We start from the raw sequence: 26796 nt of genomic DNA, 5'->3' as shown, positions 1-26796 counted from the left end.
GCTTTCTTTTTTTTTTTAAATATATTTGTATTGATTTCAGAGAGGAAGGGAGGGAGAGAGAGATAGAAATATCAATGATGAGAGATAATCATTGATTGGTTGCCTCCTGCATGCCCCCTACTGGGGATCATGCCCACAACCCAGGCACGAGCCCTTGACTGGAATGAACTCCGGACCCTTCAGTCCACAGGCTGATCCTCTATCCATTGAGTCAAACCAGCTAGGGCTACCCTGGGCTTTCTTAAACTGTAAACTCAAGCTGGCACCTTAGGTGGATTCCTTATTTCGGGGAAAGTCCAGAGGACCATGCCTGCCACCCGCCTACCCTCGTTTAGACACAGAAGGAAGACCCACAAAGAGCATTTATGGGGAAGAAAGGGTGTATGTTGTGGCCGCTGGTGGGCAGCTAGAGAGTGGTAGAAACCGGGCAGGGGCCGCATCTGTGCCGGTGCGGAGGCGCGGAGTGGGAACAGCCTGCGTGCGCCTGGTGCCTTCCTGCCCCGGCGAAGGCTGGCACAATCACCGACCGGGAATCGGTGGTGCCGCGGGCGGACAAAGGCAACGGGCAGGCCTGGCGGGCGGCGCAGAGGGTGGCGCTGGCAGCGTGAAAGGTGTCTTTGTGCAGGACTTGGTGGGGTGAAGGGGTGGTGAGAGAGGCCTGAGCCAGGACCTGAAGGCTGGGGTTCTGGGACGCCGTTACTTGCCACTCCTTAGTCGCGCTGGAAAGATCCGGGTAGTGCCGGCAGGGGGCGGTGTGGTGCAGAAGGGGGTGGGCGGGAGGCCCCAGGGTTTGGTCTCTTTTTTTGACACTGAAGTGCGAGAAACCAGGATGGAATAGAGGGATTTGCCTCCCCGCCCCCTCCCCTAGGTGTCAGGGAGTTCGTGCTGATTGCAAGGGTGCAGCCTCTCACCCGGCGCTCACTCGGTGTCGGGGAGCGGGGAGAGCGCTCCCCAAGGCGGAGCCTCCCTCCTGGCCCCCGAGTACCAGTGCCCCCACCGAGAGCGGGAGGCGGGCACCGCGCTGCCCTCCCTCTGCGCCCCGGCCGCGTGGCTTGCGGCTTATTTTCCCAGCTGGCAAGCGTCGCGCTGCAGACAAGGGAATGCCTGTGGTGAGTTGTTTATTTTGTTGAAGTTTGCGGTGGGCCCGGGGACGTGGGGGGCGAGCGGCAGGCAGCGGCCGGGACTGTTGTGTTAAGGTCTCCGTCCACCTGTGTGGTATAAATCTGCCAGCCTCGGGACGGCAGGGGGCCAGGGCGCGAAAACCCCAGCTGCTCCGAAAGGCCCCCCTTTGCCACTTGCAGATCTAGAACCACATTTCATTCTCCACTCCTGGGATCCGCTAGATCTAGCTTACACGCCCCCTCTCCCCAAGTCCCGGATCAGGGCTTCCCGCACCCTCTGCGCACAGGACTGGCGCTCCTCGGGGCGGGCGGCAGCCGCGACCCGGCAGCCATGGAAGTTCCTCCCCTAGAGGACATGGGAGCTGAGGTTGTGATCTGAGGAGCGCTCGTGGGATTAGCGGGAACTTGTTGGGGCGGCTTCTGGCGTGAAGTCCGTTCAGGGTCTGCCCAGGACTACAAAACAGGGATCCGGGTTGGCCAGAGTTTCCCAGATTTGAGGCTGCGGGGAGGTCTGCGGTTGGCTCCCCGGGGAACCCAGAGGCACCCCGGGGGCTGATGGCAGTCACGGCCGTGGCTGCGTTTGCCTGGAAGAGAAGCCTAAACACATTAGCGAGCTGGTAAAGCTTTTAAGGCCTTTTCGGGAGCGAGTGGCTGGCTAATGAGAGGTTAATTTTGTTTCGAAGGGAAGGCTGCGCTGGTTTCCTGAGATAAATGGACAGGAAGCGCATTACCTCCGCGCGCTGGCAAGCGGCTCCCAAATGCTTTTTGCACCTGCCGCTTTGAGCCGCGCGAACAGTGGCGGAGCCCGCGGGGATCGCGGGTGCCCGTGGGGTACGCCCGGGTGATGAGCTTCACGCACGCCCCGGGCCCTCTCCTTCCGGGGGCGTAGCGCTCATGCCGGGCTCTGGGGCCCTTCTCTCACACCCAGGTCCTGCGTGTTCCCGAGCTCGGCGGCTCCCTGATCCCGCCAAGCCCCCTCCAGGAGCGGAAGGGTTAAAAATGATGTAAGTACAACCCAGGAGCTGCTTGCCACTGGGCAGTCTGACTCCCGGGCTATTTCAGCCCTGCTTTTCGTACACTGTGGACTGGGGGTGGGGGGCTCACTCTAGAATGGATTGCACAAATCGCAACCTCAGGTCTGAGTCCCGGTTCCTCTGCCCCAGTTGATCTGTTAAGCAGACAGCAACCACCCTCGTGTTAGATTTCTGGAAATGGAGATATATTAACTGGGGAACAGAACAAGAAACCGCATCTTGTTTAGAACCCATTAATGTTGCTGGCATGCGTTTTAATTCTAGCCTCTTGCACGTTCGTACCGTTGCCCTGCTGAGTCCCCTATTTGTACTGTTTTGGCTTCATCTTTCTTTCTTGAAAACAAAGGGAGAGAGAGTACAAGTGGCAAGAATCGGGGAGGATTTATGAGTTGCACAAGCTGTCACTTCACGGTATTTTTTTCTTATTAAAATGTAAAACTTTTATAAGTCATCAATTTTATGTCTGTGTCCCAGCTCCCTCCCTAGATTTTTCTTTGTGGAGTCTTAATGTCCTGCTTAGCTTGCAGCATTGGAGCTGGAGGAGTGGGTGCTCTATAGGCGACCACTCACCACGCTCTTGCTTTCCAAGAGAATTCGGGATCTTGCTAGCAGACCGAATTTACCCAGCGAGTGTGTCAACTGACCTAAAGCTTTGAAAATAGGAACCAACTTGTGGTTTGTGAAAATTAACGTTTTCCTTTAGCCGGCTGAACACTTATGCAGCAATAAAAAAAGTGAATTGTTAGGCTTATAAATCTTGAGCTTGTCAAATTTTACAACAGAGGAGCAATAAAGCACCTTAGAAGAAATGAAGTTTTTCCTCTAGAGCAGTTCCACTTCACACCAGGATTTGCAGTGACTGGAGGGCGCCCTCTATTGATAAGAAAATCAAGAGCACTCATGTACTTAAGGAACAGGATGGGGTCGGGGTGGGGGGAGGGAATAAGGGTAAGGGGGGAAGTCATAGAAATCACCGGTGAAAAGACACAAACTAAACTGAATTTGATCCTTATCTCTTGGTTGTGTGTTTTGAAGCATGTTCGATTAAGTGGGATGCTTCTTTATAGCGGTGGGTTTAAATCTTGTGTTAAAGAAAAAGAAACATTTTACTCTTAATTTTTTTAGCAAAATACTTTGAAAAACAGTGTTCACATTTTATTACTTTTAAAAGACGTTTACCAATATTTCATTAAATTTATTTCATTAATAATATGTACTAATTCCAAGAGAGTAAATTTTTGGCCTAATAGTATTTACTCCATAGTATTATCTAAAAATTATAATAGCTAACCCTCCCCCCTCCCCAAAAGTCATTTCTCCAGTCAACACTGAAAGAATTATTTAGCATATTGTGGATGTATGCAAGGCTTGGATTATATCATGGGCAATGAAAGGTGTGTTTACCACTTGTGTCATCATAGTATGTATAGGTAATGAAAAGTTACAGTAAAAAGATAGGCATCCTTCATTAGGGATCTAGTGGTTTGTACAATTCGTAATGTGTCTAATAAGTAAGCTGGGGTGATGGGTTTGCCCTCAATTATCCTGGTCCATTGATTTGCACATTGTTATGTGTGGAATATTTACATGTCCACGGTTGATACGCAATCCCTAATTAGAGATTCTGAGTAAGGTAGCGGGTAGAGTTGCCTACTGCGATTTGGATATACTGTAAGTGAATTTAAAATGACAACCTTGAGGTATTTGGGGAAAGGCAAAGGCGAGGACAGTACGAAGTGGCTCCCAGACTTTGAGGCCATTTTAGAGATTAGATACCACTTCACAACTACTGATAAGTTAGAGCCTATTATAACCTCTGTCCTGATAATTAGCTTTTCTCCTCATTTCTTGATCCATCCAATTGCAAAAGTAGAAACTGAACTGTCATTGAATTAATCTGCTATTAGATTATGAATGTGTGGAAAAGCCACTAAGCAACAAATGATGGCGTAATTACTCTACACTGCGTTAAAAGCTGCCTCTCCTCATTAATCTAATTACACTGTAACCGAACACACTGAAGTTCTCCGGCTCTCAGACCCCTCCCAGCCGCTTTCAGGAAGGGAAATGTCAAAGGAGCCAAGAATACCGGAGCCACGCACAGCTGCCTGCGAATTTCGCTGGGAGCTGGGAGCTGACGGGTACCTCCCCGTCTACCCGATCCGTTCCGCACCGCGGGTCACTTTCTGATTTCCAAGGTGGCTAGCTTTACCCGCAATAGGTTAGAAAGGCGGCTCTGCAGACGTGCTTAGATGCGAAGGAATTTGCCACGTGGCGCTGGATAAAAGCGCCCGCTTCCTCCAGAGCTGGAGGTGGAGGCGCCGTGTGGGGTGATAAAAAATAAATAAATAAATAAATAAATAAATAATAAATAAATAAATAAAACTAGGAAGGAAGTTGAACCCAGTAACATTAATTCAAAGAGCGGTCAAAGGCCGGTTCCTTTGTAACGGCGGCCAGAGAGAGCGGCTGACACCTCTTTCTATTTGATTCGAGGAAACAGGACATCGCGGCAGGGGTGGATGGGAGGGAAGAGAGAGCGAGCAAGTGGCTGGGCCGGGCGCGGTAGAAAGGACCCGCAGCGGGCGGACGCGGAACTCACGTTACGCTAAACCGCAGGAGGCAGGAGGCGGCGTGGAGGGGCGGGCACTTAGGGCCCTGCTAGCGGCGGGCTGGGTCCAGGGCTTGAGCTCGCAGCCAATGGGATGGGAGGGCGGGGGTGGAGACGGCGCCGATTGGCGGGCGCAGGGCGGGCGGGGCAGCAGTGCGGGGCTGAGATTGATTGATCCGGGGCCGCCGCGTAGAGAGATCCGGGCGGCAGGCCGCTGCTCGCCTGGGCTGGGTGCGCCTCCTGTGGGTCCACGCCCGCGCTCCACGCCTGCAGAGCCCACGCTGGCCCGGGCCGGGCGCTCGCGCGCCCGGGGCCGCACTCCGCACTCGCTCACGGTCTTTGTGTCTTCTCTCCCGCCTCCCCTCCCTCCGGCCGCTGCGATGCTGCTGCGCCCCGTTGCCGTCGCCGTCGCCGACTCGCTCCGCCCGCGGCGCGCTGCTCGCTGCGGCGGTGGCGGCGGCCCGTCTCCGATGCGGGCCTGAAGGAGGAAGAAGAGGAAGCGAGGCGCGTCCCCCGGCCCATGCCGCAGCCACGGCCCCGGACCCGCCACGGCGCCCGCACCGCCGCCCTCGCCGGAGCCCACGAGACCTGCATGGACGGGCATGGGCTTGAGAGCAGCACCTTCCTGCGCCGCCGCCTCCGCCGCCGTCTCCGGGGCTGAGCAGCGCCGCCACCCCCGGCTCTGCCCGCCTCCCCTGGCACTGCTGCTGCTCCTGCTGCTCAGCCTTGGACTGCTCCACGCAGGTACGAGGCGCGTGCGCGCGGGGGCCCGCCCAGGGCCAAGTGCTTTGTTCCCAAACCCCCCGGTTCCGCGGGCGCTGGCCGGGGCGGGAGGGCGGCGTGGCGGGACGGAAGGGCCTCTCGAGCCCCTGACATGCACCTTAGCCGGGCTCGCGGCGCAGCAGCAGGAACACACCCGGGACGCCGGGGAGGCCTCCTCCCCCCCCCCCCCCCCCCGGCCTTCCCGGCCTGAGGCTGGGACCGTTGATAAATCTCCCTTCTAACAGCCGCTTATCAAAGATTTCGGGGGCGGGGGTGGCGGGGCTGCGCGCCCGAGACAAATGTTCCGGATGCTTTATTGCCCCGTGCGTTGGTGTTTACTGAAAGTCGGGCTGGGATCAGGTTTCCGCCGCCGCCGCCTCCGACGGGAGACAAGGAGCCTTGTGCTGCTGCCCTGCAGCTGGGGGTGGCGGCGAGACGGAGAAATCGCGCCAGATGGAAAGATTTTCACCAGAGTTTGCAAACTGGGAGGTTAATTTCGAAGTAACTTAAACTTCTTCAAACAGGGGTTTCTTTCGTGTTTGCGAAAGCTGCTTCTAATTCAGCGTTCAGTCTCTTTGGAAAAGCTCGTGCTTCCTGGCCGGCTGCACGTTCAGGAGGGGCTGACAGATAGGCTGCTTTCTGGAGCTCAGCGCTTCCCCAATGGAAGCAGCAGTGAGGAGTCTGTTCTAGCCTGGGATACTGTTTTTCTGTTTAAAATCCTCTCCCTAACACAAGGTTAAATCTTAAACTTTCCCAATAAAACTGGGGGGGCGGGGGGAGTGAATATCTAGGATGCTCTTTGCAAACAAGACCACTTCTAGGAGTTTGTCTAGACAAGTTTTTAAGTGCGAAATGGAAATTATTGTTTGGTTTGAGAACAACTTGGGCGTTAGATCATTTTTTTCTTCCACACCTTTTTGCCCTGTATTTGTATGATAACAGTCAACAATGCTCTGATCTGGAGAATCCTGAACTTTAAAGCCACCCAAATGTGTGTGTGTGTGTGTGGGGGGGGGTCATACTACTAGCCCGTGCTAACAATTCTGGAGGTCTAAGTAAGGGGGGGGGGGGGGGATGTGGCCTTTGAGGAGAGGGCTGAATGTACTTTGTGTAACTTCGCATTGTGATGTAACAGCAGCTGCATTTTAAGTGTCACTTGGGAAAACAAACAAATCTTCCTGAAGAATGTAGTAATGAAGGCTTTCAATTAGTGACTTTAGAACCTTGGAAAGTAATGTCAATCTGCTTAACAGTTACATGGAAAAATTTTCATGACATGTCACACGATATATTCAGGGTTGTTTTGTGTGAAAAATAGGTGTCTATAATGTTCAAGCGTGGGTTTCTTGAAATGGAAATTGAAGTGCTAGGTGGGACTGTGTCCCTCTGGACCGGTGGGATATTGTTTCCCTCCGTTGCTGTAGGGTCCCGTGACAGGATTGGAATGTGGTCTTTGAAGATTTCTTTGCTGGCCCATGAAAGACCTAAGAAGTTGGTTTAAAGGTTTAGAAAATTATGGTGCCTTAGTTCAAGAACTTGGAATGTGAAACTCGTCTCAGTATCTTAATATGCCCTCACTAGAGTCACCATCAGCTTCTACCCAGAATTGCTGTGGTGAGTGATTTCTGTGGACAGCTTGTCGGAGTGGAGCAATTAATCTGGCTATAGAAAGGAGGGCTCCTTTTGAGAGATTTCTTTGAAGAGCGGTGCTATTGAAATGCAGGGTCTGTTTCTCAGAGCAGGGAGCCTAGCAAAGTGCTCTCTGCAGATGGGCTACCATATGTTTTATGCCTGGATCCATATAATTTGCCTCAGCACCCCATATGGCTCCATATTTCACTTAATTCAGCCTCAGCGTATCTTGTTTCTTTTATTATAAGCTGGTGATCGTGCTGCAGATTCACACGTGCAGTCCTGGCATTGAGGAAGCTGTTTTTAAATGATGAGGTCTTTATGTCTGAATCATTAAGCTACACCTGAAAATCCTTTAGCACTTTCATTAACTGGAAGGAAAATACTGTCACACTGATCACAGATGGTCTGACTCAAGGAAACAGATATCTGTAACTGCAGATTTTGAACTCTGCCCTTGAGAAATTAAAAGAGTACTTTTATTTGCCTTTTCTTCTCTTAAGCAAACCTCTGCAGTTCCTGACTGGCGATGCAACGTAGGAGTTACTTGCTTACTCATACACTTCATCGCCTTCTTTGCCACATCCTTGAGATTGTTTCTGCTCCGCATTGTCTTGGCATTTTGACAGGAGGCTTACTTTACCGCCTGCAACAGGCAAAGTGTGCATTGTCATTATAAATTCATGAAGCCTGGATATTTCTGGGTGTATGCTGCAAATTAGTCATTCTACAAGAGCCTGCGATGAGGCTCAAACTGCTGACCCAAATGCACTTTCACTCTCATTAGCTTTTCTCCCTCCAATCATCTCTACTCCAGAAGGCTGTTAGAAACCTCATCCAAACAAAAGAGCTCAAGGAGTTCTGTGTTATGTGAGATTTCTCAAAGGAATCAGCACCTGCCTGCTATGAAGGAATGAGGAAGGGACGAAGGAACTGAAAGAGGAGCTGGCATCTAAATTCTGCTTCTTTCCCCTTCTGAAGAATTGTATCTGCATTGCCATGCTGTTCTGACTTTGGGTTTTTTATGACTATTTGAAACAATTATAAGTAAATGTACGCTCAGATATATTTTATAGACCATAAAAAGAACAACTAGGCACTGCAAGTTTAGCGGAAAGTTCTTGTGCTGTCATTTATTTGTAGTCTGAGGGCTCTTCATTACTGAGTGATTTTGGCCCAGTTTTTATTTCCTTGCTTTCTGCTTGCTGTGAATCTGATTTAAAAGGGAAAAATGTGATACAGTAGTTACTTACACCTTTTGTTTTTTTAAGCTATCAAGTACCATTTTGAGAGTCAGGAATGTAGGGGACATGGTGTGTGGAGGAAGGAAATGGATTGAGGAAAGGCCCACTTCCTCGGCTTCATACAGCTGCGTGTGATCTCCCAGGACAAGGCCTGAAAATCCCTTTGCCTTGGTTTTTCCCATCTGCTAAATGGCTTTAATGACTTTTGGATGGTTTTTTGTTTGATTTTTTTAAATTTTGCTTTTGTTTTGTTGAGTAAAAGTAGTTGAAAATGACTTGATCTACTTTGGAGAGAGGAATTCTATAAATAATAGCTGCTTTTGTTAACTTTGCAATGAGCAAACATAAAATAGGCCAGGCACAAGATGTCTTTGTGATTAATATTTTAATCTCTTTTACTCAAGTTAAAGTGACTATCCAATCAAGACTATAACATTTTTCCCGTTTTGGACTTCGAAATGTAAGAAAATGGTTGGGGAGATATCTTGAGAAGTGGTCATCTCCAACCCTTTTCTCCCCAGCTAAAGCCAAACACAGATTACAGGCCATTTAATTTAGATATAAAGGCAGTTTACTACTGAAAAGATTAAAATATCTTTTAAAATAATCTTTATTTAAAAACCATTTTTAGTAAGTCTCTATCAGATGAAGTCCTAAATCTTGATATTATCCTGAATTTTGTTACGCTCATATCTTTAAATAATTACATATCTAATAGCACACTACTGACTGTTTTCTCCCACCTAGAATAAGATATTTTATGCCTGAAAAAAAGGTCACAAAGTTCATTTTAGAGCAACCTCCTCATTTCTCAGATGAGGAATGTTAGACTTGAAGAGATTGAAACTTGCTCCATTGTTCAGAGGCCTATAAAGAATGTGTAACACAAATACATGTTGCAGTTCATGTCTATAAAGTTTGAGGTGGATGGTAAAGGAAAGAATTTCTCTTTTCAGTAATTCTAGTGTCCCACTTTATGGAGCAGAATTTTAAAAAAAACTGGTGCACATGACTGACCTGGCATTGGCAATTCTTACGATTTTTGTGCTTTAAGAGGTTTTATAAATTTTTATGTGAGGAGCTAGTGGCAAAACATCATTTGAAAATTAACTTTTTAAAATAGTAGGGCAGTAATACTTGGTTTTCCATTACTTCATTTCATCACTTTGCTTTAACCATTAAGTATATATGAATTGTTGATTTAAGGGGAAAATCATTCAGATAACTCTAAGAATTCTGTTGTGTTTCTGAAAAATCATAGTTGGAAACATCAGTTTCTGCACTGTGATTTCAGTGTCCTTTTTTGTTTAGCGTACTTTTCCTGGTGAAACTGTTGGGGAGCTGGGATCTCAGGGTGATGGATATCAAGGGAGAAGTGAATACATAGCTTGGTCAAATGTATCACTATTTTTTAAAGAGAACATTTATACTTTGTAAAAACCAGGAGATTAAGTAACAGTTTATACAATTTATTGATAAACATCTATCAGGAAATGCAGAATAATTTAGTGCTTGGATTTTTTTTCTTCTTGTTATTCTTTCTCTGTTAGCTTTACTAGAATAAGGTAAAGGTGTTTTAGCCAATCATGCTGTAATTTAGGGGTTTCCCCTACCTGAGTTGTGGAAGTTTTAATTGTGGTTTTGTGCATAGACAGTGCTTTCCAAAGCAAATTACTTATGCAGTTTTCAAAATCAAAACAAGGTTCACATCTTTTGCTTGGCCTTAGAGCAAAGGAATCTTTCTCAAAATCCATAAACAATAGCAAACTTGGTAAAATTGTCATTTACAATGGCCCATGCTATAAAGTTTTAAGTTAACTAACTGCATGCAGTGTTTCTCCCAGTGGCTTAATTTGTGAGAGACACAGAAGCACAATGCAACCCTATTTCTGAAGGCCTTCTTAAAATAGGAGGATATGAAATAGAACAAACAGTCCCCAGAGGAGAATGTCATTTTCTCATGTAGCTCAGGAAGTTATGAAGCGTTTAAAAAATGTGTGGTCTTATCTTCTTTCCCATAGGTGACTGCCAACAACCAGCCCAATGTCGAATCCAGAAATGTACCACAGACTTTGTGTCCCTGACTTCACACCTGAACTCTGCCATTGACGGCTTTGACTCTGAGTTCTGCAAGGCCCTGCGTGCCTATGCTGGCTGCACCCAGCGAACTTCAAAAGCCTGCCGTGGCAACCTGGTATACCATTCTGCTGTACTAGGTATCAGTGACCTCATGAGCCAGAGGAACTGTTCCAAGGACGGACCCACATCCTCTACCAACCCTGAAGTGACCCATGACCCTTGTAACTATCACAGCCATGCGGGAGTCAGAGAACTCAGGGGAGGGGACCCGAACCCTCCTAATTACCTTTTCTGTGGCTTGTTTGGAGATCCCCACCTTAGAACTTTCAAGGATCACTTCCAGACGTGCAAAGTGGAAGGAGCCTGGCCACTCATAGACAATAATTACCTTTCGGTTCAAGTGACGAATGTGCCCGTGGTCCTTGGATCCAGTGCTACTGCTACAAATAAGGCAAGAATACTTTTTTTTTCCTCCTTCTTACTTATACCTTTCAGGTGTCCGACTCTTCAGACAACCTGGGAAAATTGAAATGAAAGGCCTAGTTTAAAAAGAACTTTGCTTGGTCTTCTTGGCAGGCAGTGTTAGCAGGGTGGATGAAGGATTAAATGAAAATTAGTAAGGAATTTCTTGGTGGAATTCTAGGGCTTATGAGAAATGTGTGTGTAAATTTAAATAGGCAATGATACAAAAAATAAAAAGTGAACAGTAATGTTGGGTTCTCTTGGGAAAAGGCAGGCCTGTTTAATGAAAAACTGCTTTTTTCAGTGATGTCTTTTTTGAGTGCATATGTATATGACTCGAGGAAATCCATGTTTAGATTTATCAGATTTGACTGATGTAGGTTTTCTGAATAAAGAAAGCTGTGAAGCCTGAGGGCAATAACCCATCAGGAAATATATTTTATTGGAAATTTGGAAGCTATGGTAAAAGGTAATGGCTATAAGCCAACTTCCCAATGGCAAACCTAAAAGTCTGTTAGTTACTGTCCTGTGGTGACCAAGGAAATAAGAATTGGATATTGTAGAGCAGTGATGTATAATCTCAGGCTAACAATTTAAGTGAGAAGCCGAGGGGAAAACTGGCAAAATTAAGTTAAGCTTGCCCTGCCTAGCTGCCAGTATTGTGGTTCTTGTTGCTTGGTTGGTTTTAAAGAAACTAATACTGAATCCTCTAAATCAACTTTAAGGCACAGATATCTTAATGCAACGATTTTCAACCTTTTTCATCTCGTGGCACACAAAGTAATTACTAAAATTCTATAGCACACCTTGCCAATCTGACAAAAAAAAAAAAAGTATAATTTTGATTCATTTACACCCAATGGCTGTTCTGTTGGCTGTTGTCATTTTTTTTTGTGACAATCTAAGGGAAAAGAGGTCAGTGCCCCTGACTAAAGAGTCAGGTATTGCATGTTTTAAAAATTCTTGCCCTGGCTGGTGTGGCTCAGTTGGTTGAGTGTCATCCCATGCATTGAAAGGTCGCAGGTTTGATTCCAGGTCAGGGTACATACCCAGGTTGCAGGTTTGGTCTCTTGTCGGGGTGCTTATGGGAAGCAGCCGATCAATGTTCCACTCTCACGTTGTTGTTTCTCTCTCTCTCTCTCTAACTCTCGTAAATAAAAAAATTTGCTGTCTAAGTGCAAGTAGTACATGCTAGGAACTGGGTTTCCAATTGCCAGTCAGCACTACTTCATTCACTAGTAAATAAAGAAGTCGCAAGGGTTTTCCATAATAATAGTGTCCCAAGTAAGCAGCTCCCCTCCCTTTGTTTCCAACCACTAAATCACACATGCAGACAATCTCATTTTGCTTAATTTCCTTTGTTTATTTTGTCTATTCATCAGTTGGCTTAGACTGAAATATAATTGACAAGGATCAATCTTCTGTAATACTGATGACTCTTCTTTGATTTCAGGACCCCTCCCTTGCCTCAAAACCTGTGTGGTATATTTTTAAAGTGAATTTAAGTTATTTTACTTGGCATTTTGTGGAGGGAGTTTTTAACTCCTCCAAAGATATCTGGAGACACCAGTGGTATCACAAATCTAAGATGAGACGTCATTGCTCTGAACAAAGACTATTACAGTGGTGCAGACATCTTAGAGGATCTGAAAATGTTTACACTTCAGTCCCAGTACAAGCCCAAGCTAGCCTTTCCAAATCCTACATCTCAAATAAACTTTCCTTTTCTGACTTTTATAACTATGCACACAATTTTTTCTATCTGAACATTAAAATATGTACTTGCTATGTTATGATGTAAAGTTATAAAATTATGAAGTTTTAGGACCAGCCATGGCCAAAAATCCATCATTGAAGCAGTCAGGTCACAGAATCTGAGATTAGTCTTTGGGAAAACATAACACTGGAAATTCAAGAAGGCAGTTCCATTGGGAATGGAGAAAATCAGCATCAATTGTGCAAATAATTGAGGGCTTAGAGAAGTGGTCTTTAAACACTACTATCAAGATTAGTAAGTGCTATGTGCATGGGAAAATGTTGGTTCAACACTGAAGTACCTTTATTTAGATCATTCCATTCCAGTTGTGGTTGAGTCTATCATAGTTTTTAGCAAATAAGCAAATAAAAGGTACACCGTTTTTTCTCTTTTACTTTGTTTACGGATCAAAGGTTTTACCCATTCTAAAGAAAGGAGGTTGGGGGTCTTGTCTTGACATAAATTCAGGCCAATGATGAGAATGCGTGGTCTTTAATTGCACTATTGGAAAGTATTTCCCCACATCTGGTCACCATGCTGTTCAGCAACAAATTACTCTATGGCTTCATGACCTCTAGTAGTTGTTTTTTTCCTTTTTGTTGTAACTCTCTCCAAAGCCCCCAGAAGCATCTGGAAGGTTACTGTTAAAGGTCTCTCAATGCTGGTATGACCTCTGCTGATGAAACTAAGAGAAAACCTAAAATTTTGCAATACAATTTCCTTTTATCTACCCAGGGACAAAATAAAACCTGTAAAAAAATTCTAAGCAATGAAAAAATGATGGTAATAAAAGTAAAAACAGTATGAGGCAAAAAGTACTTACGAAATAAGTTCAAAAAAGAATCTGATTTTTTTCCCCTTGATGTCTATGCAATAGTATAAAAACACCTTTCAGAAGATTTTTTACTGAAGCTTTGGACAACCTAGACCAGCTATTGGATAACCTAGCACTGCATTTTGCAGATACTGTGCCATCCTTGTGATGAAGCGTTTTTAATGACCCATGGGCTCAGTGTTACTAGCTTTAAGACTGACTGATGGTATTGACGAGACTGATCGGCTGTGATACTGAAATCATATTTAAGCATCTATTGATTTGCCTGCCTTCAGCACTGAACTCAAGCACTAGACCTGGGTATTTTGGCAGTAAGGTCCCTAAAACAATTCTTCATCCTGGGAACCTGGCTTCTTTAGCAAGTACTTTCAAGCTTAGCTTTGTGAGCTCTACCTGACCTTCATTGCCCACTTTCCTCATCACAAAAATACAAAAATTAGTGGAGGGATATGTAAACAAAATGAAAAGTGAAGTCATCTGTACTCCAGGGCCCATTTACTAGCCACGCCTCTCCCCTTTTCCACATGCAGGCAGTGAGTTCAGGGCAGGTAGGCCTACAGTGCTGGACAGTGTGGCCCCGTTCCCCCATTTGTCATGGTGCGCGCAGGTGTGCTTCCTCAGGGCCTCCAGGGTTTTATGTCCTCTGCCAGCCTGCTAGGCTGTCTCTGGAACAGTCTGTGTGGTTGGCCATCTTGCCAGGTAGGTGTGTTCCGAGGCCAGGGCTGGTTTTTCATCTCTCCACCCCTCGGGGCTGCAGGGGTTTCTGGCACAGCTACACACCTGGGCTGAGATCCACATCAGCTCTGGGCCATCTTCCCCACCTTTGGCTGTGAGAGGCGCTTCAGACCTGCAGGCACTGGGCGGGAGATGAGAGGACAGGCTTAGAACTGGCAGGGTTGGTTACTTGGGAAAGAAAAGCAGTTTTTGTTTGGGGGAGGAGTAGTGCACGCTAGGCTCCAGGCGGACACAAGTCAATAACTCTCCTGAGCCTCTCCAGTGAATAAATGGATCGTCTGTGGCAGTACTTGACTTCTGTACCTTCTCTTCCACATCCCCCTTGCCAGTCCCTCAGTCTCAGCTCCTGTGTTCTTCTGTGTATCTCTGTCTAAGCGGACTCAATAAAGATTTGTATATGCTGTGATTGCAGAAAGTGATTTTGATAAATTATTTTATGAAAGGATTCTGTACTTTGCAAATATGCTATATTCCTAATAGCCTATAGCAGTGATGGCGAACCTTTTGAGCTCAGCGTGTCGGCATTTTGAAAAACCCTAACTTAACTCTGGTGCTGTGTCACATATAGAAATTTTTTGATATTTGCAAACATAGTAAAACAAAGACTTATATTTTTGATATGTATTTTATATATTTAAATGCCATTTAACAAAGAAAATCAACCAAAAAAATGAGTTCGCATGTAAGCTCTGACACGCGTGTCATAGGTTCGCCATCACTGGCCTATAGTATTAAAAAATCAGTTTGTGAGGTGCATTTAAAATTGTTCCTTTTCCAAAAGATTTCAGGTATGCATTTATTGCACACCTAAACAATGATATTTTTAAATTATTTTTTTACAAGTAATTTAGATACTTTTGCTTTACTTTTTATTTTATTTTAATGCATGTCCTTTCCCATCACTATAGCTTTCTTATCCTCCAATCTCAGTGAGACAAAATTACAAATGTGGGGGGTGGTAAGCAGGGGCTGACAGATTTTCCTGTGCTTCATCCTTTAGTGAGAAGGTGGTTTACTTTAAGGCAGTTTGCATTTGGGAAAGAGGTGTTCTTTGTGCTTGACCAAGCCTGGTGATTGGTGGCCAGGTGAGTGGACAACTGAGGTGCTTCATATGTTCTTGCTGCCACCATGGGCCACCGGCTCCAGGTTATCCCATGGGCATTAGCACCCAACTACCCAAAGCATGGGAAGAGGTCCTTACCCTTCAAGTTTCTCTCTCTATATATTTAAAAGTTCCTAATTATCCCTAATTCTTAACACTAGATTGCCCAAGGAAGTCATTTTGACTGCTTTTTAATTTCAATTAGAAAAACAATTATGTATATAAGGACACAATGTCTTAGAATTTTGTGACTTTTTGTACAACATATAAATGCGTTTATTAATAATTGTAGTTACCTCCCCCTCCTTCATTTCCAGTATATATATACTAGGGACCCGGTGCACGAAATTCGTGCACTGGGTGTGGGGCGGGGAGGAGTGTCCCTCGGCCCAGCCTGCCCCCTCTCACATACTGGGAACCCTCAGGCGTTGACCCCCATCACCCTCCAATCGCAGGATCGGCCCCTTGCCCCTCTGTCAGAGGCGTCAGGCCTGGCAAGGGACCCTCATTTCCCTCCATCACTGGTTCTGCCCCCAGCCCAGGCCTGATGCCTCTGGCCTAGGCGTCCGGCCCGGGCAGCGGGGACCCACAGCGGCAGCGGCCCCGTGATCGTGAGCTTAGCTTTAGGCCCAGGCAAGGGACCCCTAGCTCCTGGGACTGCCAGCTTCGACCGTGCCCAGCTCCCATTGCTGGCTCCACCCCTACTTCCTACTGCCAGCTTCGACCGTGCCCAGCTCCCATTGCTGGCTCCACCCCTACTTCCTCCTATCACTGGCCAGGGCGGAAAAGGCGCCTGATTCTCCGATCATGGCTGGGGGGCAGGGCAAAGGCGGTCCTGCCCCCCAGCTCTTAGCTCCCCCCTGGGTTTCCAATCACTGTCAGTGGCAGGGGGCTTCTTCCTGCTTTCCCTTTCGCCTCCCTGCATTGTGCCTACATATGCAAATTAACTGCCATCTTGTTGGCAGTTAACTGCCAATCTTAGTTGGCAGTTAATTTGCATATAGCCCTGATTAGCCAATGAAAAGGGTATCGTCGTACGCCAATTACCATTTTTCTCTTTTATTAGATAGGATGTGTTATACCTATATTGCCCAAAAGCAGTCATTTTGACTGCTTGGGAAATTTTAAATAATCAAATGACTCTTATTATTGAATTGAGTAAATTTCTTATATGACCAGTTCGTCTCTGTATTGAAATAACAGTTTTCATTTTTTTTCGATTACCGTCACATGATAACATACAAGTACATGATAAATTGTCGATACTTGATAAGTTGCAGTTGCTCAATAAGCTAAACTAGTACTTGTTATTCGAATCTTTATGCAGTGATACTTGTTCTAATAAGTTGTTTATTTTATTTCTTTTGCGCCCTAAATTCATGGAAGAAATGTCGAATAGAAGTGAGTTATTGGAAAAGCTAAGGAACATAAGTGAAGAGTGCTCCGATATTCTTTCACAATGCAGTCATTTTGACTGCTTTTGGGCAATATAGGTATATACTAAATTTCAGTCTTTCTAGTGTTAAACTCTTCATAGAAATTCTGAAAACTTTCACTGGAATGATGATGGATGGTGAAGAATTAGTTCGTTTGGTTCATTCTTGCTTACTATGTTCTTCAAACTGTAAACCCAACGTGTTCCTTATTTGCTTGTAGGGTCCTAGAGCATGCATTGGGTCCTCTTTCTTTCTGGTGCCTCTTCGCATGTAGCTGTTGTTCCACAACAGTATATGGCATGTAAACCTGTTGTGGATCATTCTGTTGGTTACAAAATCAGAGAGCTATGTGCCTGCATTGCGGAGCCTTTCCACTGTCATTTTAAGCATATCTCTGGATCAAGGTTTGGAAATCTGTTCTCTCTTGACCCCAGGCCTAGGGCATTGTTTTTGGAGCCAAGTTTCTGTAACCCATATGTTTTTTTATCTTTACTGATAGATGCAGTGTGAGCTACACTGTGGACTAAGGTAGCTGCTGCATCCTCCCATCAGCAGGAGTGTATTTTAAATATATGAACACTGTTCTTGCATGCAAGGGGACATTTTCTTTCCTTCCAGAGAGCACAACTGCTTTGCAGATATATTGCAACCAATCTTTAAAATCTGAGATTGCTCTTTATTTTGTTATGACTTATCTGTTATGCAGGTAATTCTTGCCATCACGTTAAGATATGCTCCTTGTCCTGGTCCTCCTTGTTTTGCAGAAATTACCAGAGTTGCTAGACTAGTTGAGGTATATTGGGGAGCAGGAAGGAAAGAAGTTTGCAGTTATAGCTCCCTGCTTAGTATAATAATTTATCTGATTAATGATTTAGTTCTGAGTTTCAACCAGCAAGCATCAAAGGACCTACTGTATGGGGGAGGTGCAGGATGAATGCAGGCTCTGCCTCATTCTAAGCACATAAGTGAAATTTGCAGCAGTCAATGGAGAATTGTGGGATGTGTAAAACCAGCCATTTTCAGGGTGGTTTTTTTTTTTTTTGAACATTGGTGACCCGCATTCATAAGCTGGTTTCACGTGCTGCTACTTAGCAAGTTGTTGCAGCTGCCAGGAAGGGCCAGAGAGCCCTGGCTGGTTTGGCTCAGTGGATAGAGCATTGGCCTGTGGACTGAAGAGTCCCGAGTTCGATTCCAGTCAAGGGCACATGTCCAGGTTGCAGGCTCGATCCCCAGTAGGGGCTGTGCAGGAGGCAGCCAGTCAGTGATTCTCTCACATCATTGATGTTTCTAGCTCTCTGTCCCTTCCTTTCTGAAATCAACAAAAATACATAAAAAATAATAAAGTAAAATTGCTTAAAAAAAAACAAAGAAAGAAAGAAAGAAAAGAAGGGCCAGAGAGATGGGTTGCTGAACCCAGAGCACACTCCTCCACCCTGGTCACTTGTCTCAGGTCATTTTTTTTACTTCTGGAGTTTGACAGTCTCTCTTTCCATCCAGCCACCGTCAGAGTCCCCCTTATTTACACCCACATTTCCTCACACTCCTACAACCTAGTAGGGTCTAAAGCCCTGGCCGCCACTTTTGAAAGGTTGTTGGTCTTTGATTTAATCCAAAAAGTTTCCAGAATTTGACTATCAGTCTTCAGTTTTTAAATTCATTTTTCAGGATCCCATCTCACCTTTAAAACTCATGAAAGTGTGTCTTAGATATCCTTATCTGCCTTGAATTTATTTATTGTAGAAACTATTGAAACATTGAAGAGGTTTGAGAAGAGCAGAAATCGGCTATAATTCCAGGCGGTAGTGCTCTTATTTGTCCTTTTCTGTTTCCTGCATAGCCCTTGTGTGTACTGGATTATCACGTTTTAGGCCCAAGAACTAGTACTCAACTTTGCTTTATATACTGGTAGTTTCAGCAAATTGCCTGGAGGTAAAAAGGATTTCCAAATGCCTGTGGGAAAGAAAGCAGAGAAAGGAGAAGGAATTATTAGCTGTATGGTGTAAGTGTAAGTAGAAAAGATCACTTTGTAACATGAATGGGCCTACCTTGGTTATTCTTTGTGCAGTATTTTCCAAACAAGGTTCACCTTTATATTGTCTATACACATTAAAACATTCTGGCTAATGAGTCCGTTTACCATCTTTCTATTCTTTGGAATGAAGAGAGACAGTAGATGTTAGTAGAAACTCTAAAATTGTACCAGGTCTGTATCGGCCTCTTTGAAAGCCTGCATTTTGAATCTCCTGGACTATGTGCCACTCTGTCCCAGATGTGGTTTAGGGGGAGGGGAGGACCTTCCAAACCCCCCACTTGTAAGGGAAGTTAACCCAGGGCCTGCCCTGCCCTAGCCAGGCAGGATTCCATGTGTCCCGTGGGCCCCTGCTGCTTTAAAACAGATCCACACTCCTCCATAGTTTAAACCAGCGGCACAAGGCCAAGTCTGATGCACAGCTGAGAGTTAGAACTTGTTTTTCTGTCACATTTCCAAGTGTCTCTCTCTGCCCTGTTAAATTTTCTTTGAGTCAACATTTTGAGAGGAAGGGGCGAGAGGGAAACATTGGGTGGTTGGTACTTTTTTGTTGGCTTCAACTAATGCTAACCAAACAGTTTCTGCCTGTGCGGAATGTGGCATGCAAAAAGACTTACCTACAGTGTGGAACAGTGAAAAATGCTACCTTACCCATTTTGTCTTTATTTGTTTTGACTGCAGTAGAACTTGCTCTTCCACTGTTTTGAATTTTGTGTTCTTGTGGGTGGGGTAACTTAAGGACTCTTTAAACTGCTCAGCCTGCCAGTGCATGGTAACTAACAGGAATAGCAACACACTTCTAAGATGCAGAATTTAACCGACAGCCTTGCCCTGAAAGCAGGGTGCTGTTGGGTCTAGAAAGAACTTCAGGTGAGACTGGTTCTGTGGAGAGAGGAGTTTTTTATGTCCTGGTTAGCTGGTTATTTTTAGAGTTGGAGTCAAAAGAACATTTGGCTAATTCTGTTGGGGTTCTCTCAGTGTTGGAATATAGTATGTGTACTGTGGATAGAACTGATATGACAGCATTTCAACACTTTCATAAGCCCTGAAATGGGGTCAGGGTTCAATCTTTGCATTTTAAGATGTGTGTGAATACGCACAGATGTGCACACATGAGCTTAGCGGTGTTGTCTTCCTCTTTCCCTACCTCAGGAAAATGAAGACAGAAGGATATTGTTTTTGTAGCATTCCTGGTAACTGACTTCTTGAAATATTTGGTCAGGGCCTCTAACTACCTTGTGGGCTTTTTTTTTTTTTTTTTTTTTTTTAATAACCCTGAGAACTTGAACCTAGAAGTGACAAAGTATGAGTGTAGTATTGGTGAAGACCTTCAAGCCCTTTTATACCTTTTTAATCACCTCCCAAAACTGGAGGGAAAAAAAAAAAGATTAAAGAGGCTGTGATTTCCTAATCCCCAACGGTTTGGGAAACAGCTGTGCTAAACCTAAGCCCAGAGCATTTGCCCACAGACCCTCTGGGGCCTGGAATGTGTGGCCCTGCCCCCACAGCCCCTGAGGAGTGAGCTCCCTGAAGGGGAGGGCCAGACCTGCTAGGGCAGATTCTTACCCCTAGAGTTATGCTTCAGGCCCTGGCTCTCACCTTTCAAAATATTTTTAGCCTCTGGTCTGAAGCACAGTGGAGCCGGGGCCTGTAATACTGTCCACACATGCCCAGCTTCACATCTAGAAGCACTGTGAGTCCCTACATTTGCTGAGCTCCCTGTATGCAAAGTCTGAGCACAGCCAACAAGCAAGGAGTTCCTGTGGAGTTCTCTGAGTGGCTGAGACTTTAAGGACCAGAGGCCTTTTCCTCGTGGCTCCGCACAGCCTTGCTCTGGCCTGTACGAGGAAAATAGCCAATTTCCCTGTCTCTGAGCCTATTTATACTTCCAGCCTTCCTTGTTTTAAGTGTATAGAAATTTTACTCTTTGGCAGTGGACGTTTTTGTGCCTGTCCCTTTTATGTGTCATCCCTGGGCCTGCTTCCCTTTCACTCTGGCATGCTCTCTGCAGCCTCTGAGCCCAGTGCTTCTGCCCTGGACCACCCGAGCAGCCTCAGCTGTGGGTGTCCTTCCCTCTGGTTTGGTTTCTTCTTTCTCCGTCTGCTGCCAAGAATCCCTCCACCAGCCAAGGCGGCCCTTGTTCCTGCATGTATTACCTGGGGCAACAGTGAAGAATAAATAAGCTGATCCATTCCATTTCCCTGGATTCCTGTAAGTGTTCCTAGAACAGAGCTCTGTGGAAAGAGACTCTGAGGGGAGAGAAACCTGTTTTGATACCTCTCTTAAAGGTAGCTTGATTCTTAGTCCCATTCAAGCCCTAAAAGGAGTCAAGGGTAAGATTTTTAAGCCTCCACCCTCCTCTTAAACATGTATACTGTCTTGTCCTAGTCCAACACAATCATTTAACAAAATACACTTTGTAAGTCTTACATTCAGTCTTTCTGGAGTAGATAGTTGATATAGAGGCTGAGTAGTGATTGTAAAAGTTGACTTTAGTTCACTGAGATCACACCTTCTTGGCAAATGTTTTTCCTTTAATTTTAAGGAAAATTGTAAGTGACATCAGTAATCAACCCAACTTTTATTCAAACAATGTTATTCTAGATGAATATGCCCTTTTTCTCCCCTGCTCCTAAAAATGGAATAGAGACAGAGTTCTCCCATCTTACAACCAAAGGACAGGCACCTGCCTCCCAGCCTAGATGGGTGACTCAGCTCCACCCAAATCGACATTTCCCGGCTTCCCTGTCCGGGTGGGTGAGGCTGGGGGTGACCAGGGAAAACACTGGAAGGAAGGAGCCTTCACAGCCTCTACTTCCTTTTGGTGCTCCCAAGTGTCCTAGGCTTTGACTTAAGAAGTAGAGAGGAGTGTTTAAGAGCTGGAGCTAGAGCATGTGTGCGTCTTGGAAGCATGTGCTCTTGTTGGAATGGTTTCTTTTCTGCTGAAGGTAGAGGCTCTATGCCACTTACCTGGGAAAGGGGCTGTGAGCACATGGTCTCTTATCCTCCCTCAGAGTCACCTATTTTTTCAACCTGTGATGCATCCAGAGAATTTGATGAAGGGGACATATTAACTAATCATATGAAATAAAATTCATTTAGGTTCCTTTAACACAAGCAGAATTTTAACCAGGTCCCTATCAAAGTTGTTTCCCCGTGTTCCAAGCTAATTTCTGTGACAATTTCACTTTAGTTTGCTGGCCCATTAATCCAAGAAATGGGAGTCCCTTGACCGAGAAGTCCAGTTCTGGTATTGGAGGATTCCCGGAAGGTCCTGCACTTGCCGTGCCAAATGGCCTGATTAAACACTGATAAATGTTTCTTCCAAAAGGCAACGAGCACACATAGTTAAGTGCACAACCTTTGGGGAATTCTGCTGTTTGAAAACCTGTGCACAGCACTTTACAAGGCTATTGAGCTTGGGAAAGATACTGTATCTTGGCAAGACAGCGCCTGAGTTTTCCTTTTTGTTGGCTACCTCATTTTTTTTTAAATGCATCCTCCCTGTCCCCCATGCCCCCCCCCCCAGATGCCTCTAAATTTTGATATTTCACAGCAAACCTTAAGTCTTTCTTGCTTTCATGTGTGGAAAGGTTGATTTGTAGCTGCTATCTTTCTCTTCCTGATAGACCTTGTGGGTGGTAAAGATCTCAGGGAGTGAATATTAAAAATGAATGAGGAGAACTGGAGTAGGTTGTCTGAGGTGGGGTTTGAGAGGAACTGGGTGGGGGAGGTTTAACAAAAGGCATTGATGTTTTAAATGCACAGAAATGCCATCCATCAATAATAAATGGTGTGGCATAGAACAGATGTGCCAAATTGAGTTATTACAGCATATGGATCTCTTCATAGAGGGAGAAAAGAAAGCAGCATAGCTGGTGTTTTAGAATTATCTGAGAGCTTTAGAATATGATTTTGAATACCGTTTTTACAAAGCTCTGATAACTGCTAGTTGGAAATACAAAAGGTTTGGCATTTCCAAATTTTTTAATTAAATTTTAAATGTTTTTAAAGAGTTATTAATGTTTTTTTCTGAAGAGGGAGACAGAATCTGAAAATGAATTTCTGGCCCTTTATGGCTGAGTGCTTGCTATTTAAGAGCTTGTATTGTAATTATATGAGGAATGAAATTGCATTACAAAACTTAAGTCATGTGAAAGTATTACCTAGTGTTTTCTACATTTACATGGATGGTATCTCTAGGTACGTACTTAAACTACAGAGGACCACTTAGGAAACCCCCTCATGCTTTGAGATCGATGCATCACCCTCAGTATTTTGATTCATGAGCTAAATTGTATACAGAGGCTCTGTATTTCACCCCACAGAGAAATATCAGCTTCAGTATCTCAGAGAATATCACTCCCAGGGAATTGGACAGATAAAAATCTTTTAGATAAGCTGGAATATTTTGTAAGTGTAGATACTAGTGCAGAAGTCAAGCTTCGAGTTTTACTTGATCTTCTCAAGATGTGTCACAGGCATAGCAGGGCATACGTGTGGGGGTTTGAAATGAGTCCTGGGTAGGATGGGTGTGCTCAGTGAAAACAGCAGATCCCTGGGAAGACATGTGGAAGGACTCCACTCGTCTTAATATTGACCCATGCTTGCCTTTTTGGAAACTCCCGTGGAACTGGATCTCTGTTTTCCCAACAAAACTAATTCCTCTTTGTTTTTTCTAAGGTGAACAAAAAGTACTTAATTCTTGCAAATAACAAGTCGGTTTAAATTTGAGGTTTGTTAGACTCAAAAAACAAATTACTTAGCTGTTGCAGAAGAGTTTGTGGAATCTTTGGGAATGTTCTCATTGAAAGCGAGGATACTGATTATATGAAAAGTCTACTACTAACTCTTATTTTAGCCATTTATATTAACTTTGAATCTCTCAGGTGCAGAATTTACTTGAGTTAATCTTTTCACCTGTAAGGGATCCTGGCTTGTCTTAGAAAAACAACACACACAAAAAACTTGTCAAACTGTCTTTAGAGCCACCAAATAAATCTGTTTTATAGTCCCATTAGATACCTAGCTCAAAATCCCATTCACTCTGGAAGGTCCTATGGTTGGATGCACAACAAATTTCCTGAACTCATCTCTGGTACACCTCCTTTGGGTTGTTAAGAAGGTGTTGAAATGTGAGAAGTCTGGTAGTGAAATTAAATTGTGGCTCAGGGTAATTAGAAAGGGAGAAATCCAAGCATTTCATAGCACATTGTCTGGCCTTAGTTGCAGCTGCAAACAACGGATATGAATTTAACCAGTTGCTACAGTGCAGCTGGTTCAGATCTGGCTTTACAACTGGCTGAAGTAAAATGAAATGGCTGGAAAATTCCAGTCAAGTAACACCAGTGGGAACATGTGGGATTAAATAGTGTGAGCAAATGCTGGCTGAGTTCAGGAAAAAAACTTCAGACATAAACTTGAGGGTGGTGGTGAGGACTCGTAGAGAGAGGGGCAGGAGGGGGCCAGGGCCTTTTCTGGCCTTTTTAACAAGGGTCTATTGTTTTGATTAGTTTCCTTGCAGGAGGTGGTTCCCTCCATCCAGAGTAATTTGTAGTGTGTTGGCCTGTCTACCTTCCTCCTTGACTGAAGTCACCTGATACTTTTTTTTTCCCTCCCAGAAGAAAGAAAAATAAGCTGTTACCTCAGTGACTGACAATAAAACAAATCTCAAAATGTAGTCCTTTTTTCTTCGGGACCGTTTTCCCACCTTGTGAGACCAGGAGGTCCTGTCTCTTCCTTTCACCACCTGCACGGGAGATGTTGAGAGTGTTAGAGGCCTAGGTGCTCAAAGGTTCAGTTTTTTTTAAATAATTGTTCTCACTAAGAAAAGAAAGTGGGTTCACTAAAGGGAAGCGTTTGTATTATCGAGGGTTTTTTCTCTCCATGAATTGTCTGCTTAATTTGGAGAATTGAGAGTTGGCTGGGAGAATTCTGAGAGGCTGCAGGGCCATGTGCTATTTGGGGAAAACATTTGCTGTAACTAGGTTTAGGGTATTTATTCTCTGCCAGTGCTTGGGAGCTGTATTTGCCAAGTGATTTTCCTGTCGCAGGGATTAGGCGGTCATGTGAAACATTTGATTAAGAGATGTAGAGAGATCTTTCCTGAGGCCCTTGCTTGGTAGCTGTGTGGTAGCTGCCGCTGGGAGGACCCCTCAACTCTCTGCTACGTCCCCAGTGGTCACAAGTAAGTTTGTAGTGTTTAGTCATGGGATATTTTTTTTACAGTCCAATAAAGAAACCTTTTAGGAATCAAAGTTCCGGTAGGTATATTGTTAATTGCCTAATTGAGAAAGGAATCTTTTTTTCTCAGAACTATTCCACTCATCTGCTTTTGGAAAGAGACCAGATATAAACGATCAATAAAAACTGCCTATATCCCAACAGCAACATTGTTCTGACTCAGTAAAGAGACATTTTCCTCATGCACATCTCTGGACTTGTGTTAAAGGTTCATTCTAAACACACAGGACTTCTGAATTTTCCTCACAGCAACCTCCTTCTTGGTGAGGGGCTGAATGTGGAGGTTCTTTCTCTAGCTATGCAGCTCCAGAGTGAGGAAAGCTCTTGAGACAGGGGGATGCACCGTCCTTTTCCCTCCTGTTGTGTTAAACTGTGCGTGTTCCTCCTTCCCACAGATCACGATCATCTTCAAAGCCCACCGTGAGTGTACAGATCAGAAAGTATACCAAGCTGTGACCGATGACCTGCCGGCTGCCTTTGTGGATGGCAGCACCAGCGGTGGGGATGGTGACGTCAAGAGCCTGCGAATCGTGGAAAGGGAGAGTGGCCGCTACGTGGAGATGCACGCCCGCTACATAGGGACGACGGTGTTCGTGCGGCAGCTGGGTCGCTACCTGACCCTCGCCATCCGCATGCCTGAAGACCTGGCCATGTCCTACGAGGAAAGCCAGGACCTGCAGCTGTGTGTGAATGGCTGCCCCCTGAGCGAGCGCATCGACGACGGGGAGGGCCAGGTGTCTGCCATCCTGGGGCACACCCTGCCTCACACCTCTCTGGCACAGGCCTGGCCCGGCTACACACTGGAGACTGCCAACGCTCAATGCCACGAGAAGATGCCAGTGAAGGACATCTATTTCCAGTCCTGTGTCTTCGACCTGCTCACCACTGGTGACGCCAACTTCACCGCAGCCGCCCACAGCGCCTTGGAGGACGTGGAGGCGCTGCACCCCAGGAAGGAACGCTGGCACATTTTCCCAAGCAGTGGGCACGAGTCGCCCCGAGGAGGCAGCCATCGGTCTCTCAGTCTAGGACTCACGTGCTTGATCCTTGTTGTGTTTTTGTAGGGGTTGTCTTTTATTTTTTTGTCTATAACAAAATTTTAAATATATATTGTCATAATATATTGAGTAAAAGAGTATATATGTATATACCATGTATATGACAGGATGTTTGTCCTGGGACACCCACCAGATTGTACATACTGTGTTTGACTGTTCTCACGTATGTTGGATGTAGTGTTCTTTGATTGTATCGATTTTATTTTGCAGTTTTGTGAAATGTTTTATAATGTCCCTGCCTGGGGACCTGTTAGAAAGCACTTTATTTTTTATATATTAAATATTTATGTGTGTACCTGGTTAGTATGTATAGTACGTATACAGAGACACCATACCCAGCGACCCTTTGAGTATGACCAGTGATGACGTGTGTAGCTGTTCTTGGCCGCCCCCTTCTGCCCTTTCCCATTGCTACTGATTCCCACAGTGTGCAGCCTCCTGTTCCTTTGAGCTCCTCACCTCTTCTGTCCTCACTTGATTGGAAGGATGGTTAACTCTTCCTTACAGGTGCTTTTTGGCAGTTAAACACCGATGTTGAGGAAGCCCTCACCCTCTCTCACCGCTGTCACTTCCCCAGGGGGTAGGAAGAATATTACTATGACCTTTAGGATTGTTATATGTGAGAACTTATGGCATGTTAAGTTGAACCATATGAAA

The 26796-nt window shown here is 45.1% G+C and overlaps 1 protein-coding gene across 3 annotated transcripts; it reads left to right on the top strand.

Annotated features, from left to right (window-relative positions):
- The first annotated feature begins 875 nt into the window (after positions 1–875).
- Positions 876–26434, top strand: RGMB (repulsive guidance molecule BMP co-receptor b). 3 transcript variants are annotated; one of them, XM_059694021.1, is made up of 5 exons: positions 876–1109; positions 2050–2125; positions 5251–5510; positions 10426–10934; positions 25477–26434. In XM_059694021.1, exons 2-5 carry the CDS (start codon positions 2121–2123, stop codon positions 26143–26145), a joined length of 1443 nt encoding a protein of 480 aa, XP_059550004.1. In that variant the 5' UTR covers positions 876–1109; positions 2050–2120; the 3' UTR covers positions 26146–26434. The 3 variants fall into 3 exon arrangements, with proteins under 3 accessions (XP_059550004.1, XP_059550005.1, XP_059550006.1); XM_059694022.1 differs by lacking the exons at positions 876–1109; positions 2050–2125 and having other exon boundaries at positions 4883–5510; XM_059694023.1 differs by lacking the exons at positions 876–1109; positions 2050–2125; positions 5251–5510 and adding an exon at positions 6645–7142.
- Positions 26435–26796: the final 362 nt, after the last annotated feature.

The sequence above is a fragment of the Myotis daubentonii genome, chromosome 4, assembly GCF_963259705.1.
Source record: "Myotis daubentonii chromosome 4, mMyoDau2.1, whole genome shotgun sequence".
NCBI lineage: Eukaryota > Metazoa > Chordata > Mammalia > Chiroptera > Vespertilionidae > Myotis > Myotis daubentonii.
The sequence above is the reverse complement of the archived record's forward strand: the minus strand, read 5'-3'. Positions and strand labels throughout refer to the sequence as shown.

What these genes read in the sequence shown, in the direction of transcription:
- RGMB (XM_059694021.1), top strand. An exon ending in CCTTGGACTGCTCCACGCAG is followed by an intron (nt 5,511 to 10,425) that starts GTACGAGGCGCG and finishes TCTTTCCCATAG; the next exon opens with GTGACTGCCAACAACCAGCC. An exon ending in GTGCTACTGCTACAAATAAG is followed by an intron (nt 10,935 to 25,476) that starts GCAAGAATACTT and finishes TCCTTCCCACAG; the next exon opens with ATCACGATCATCTTCAAAGC.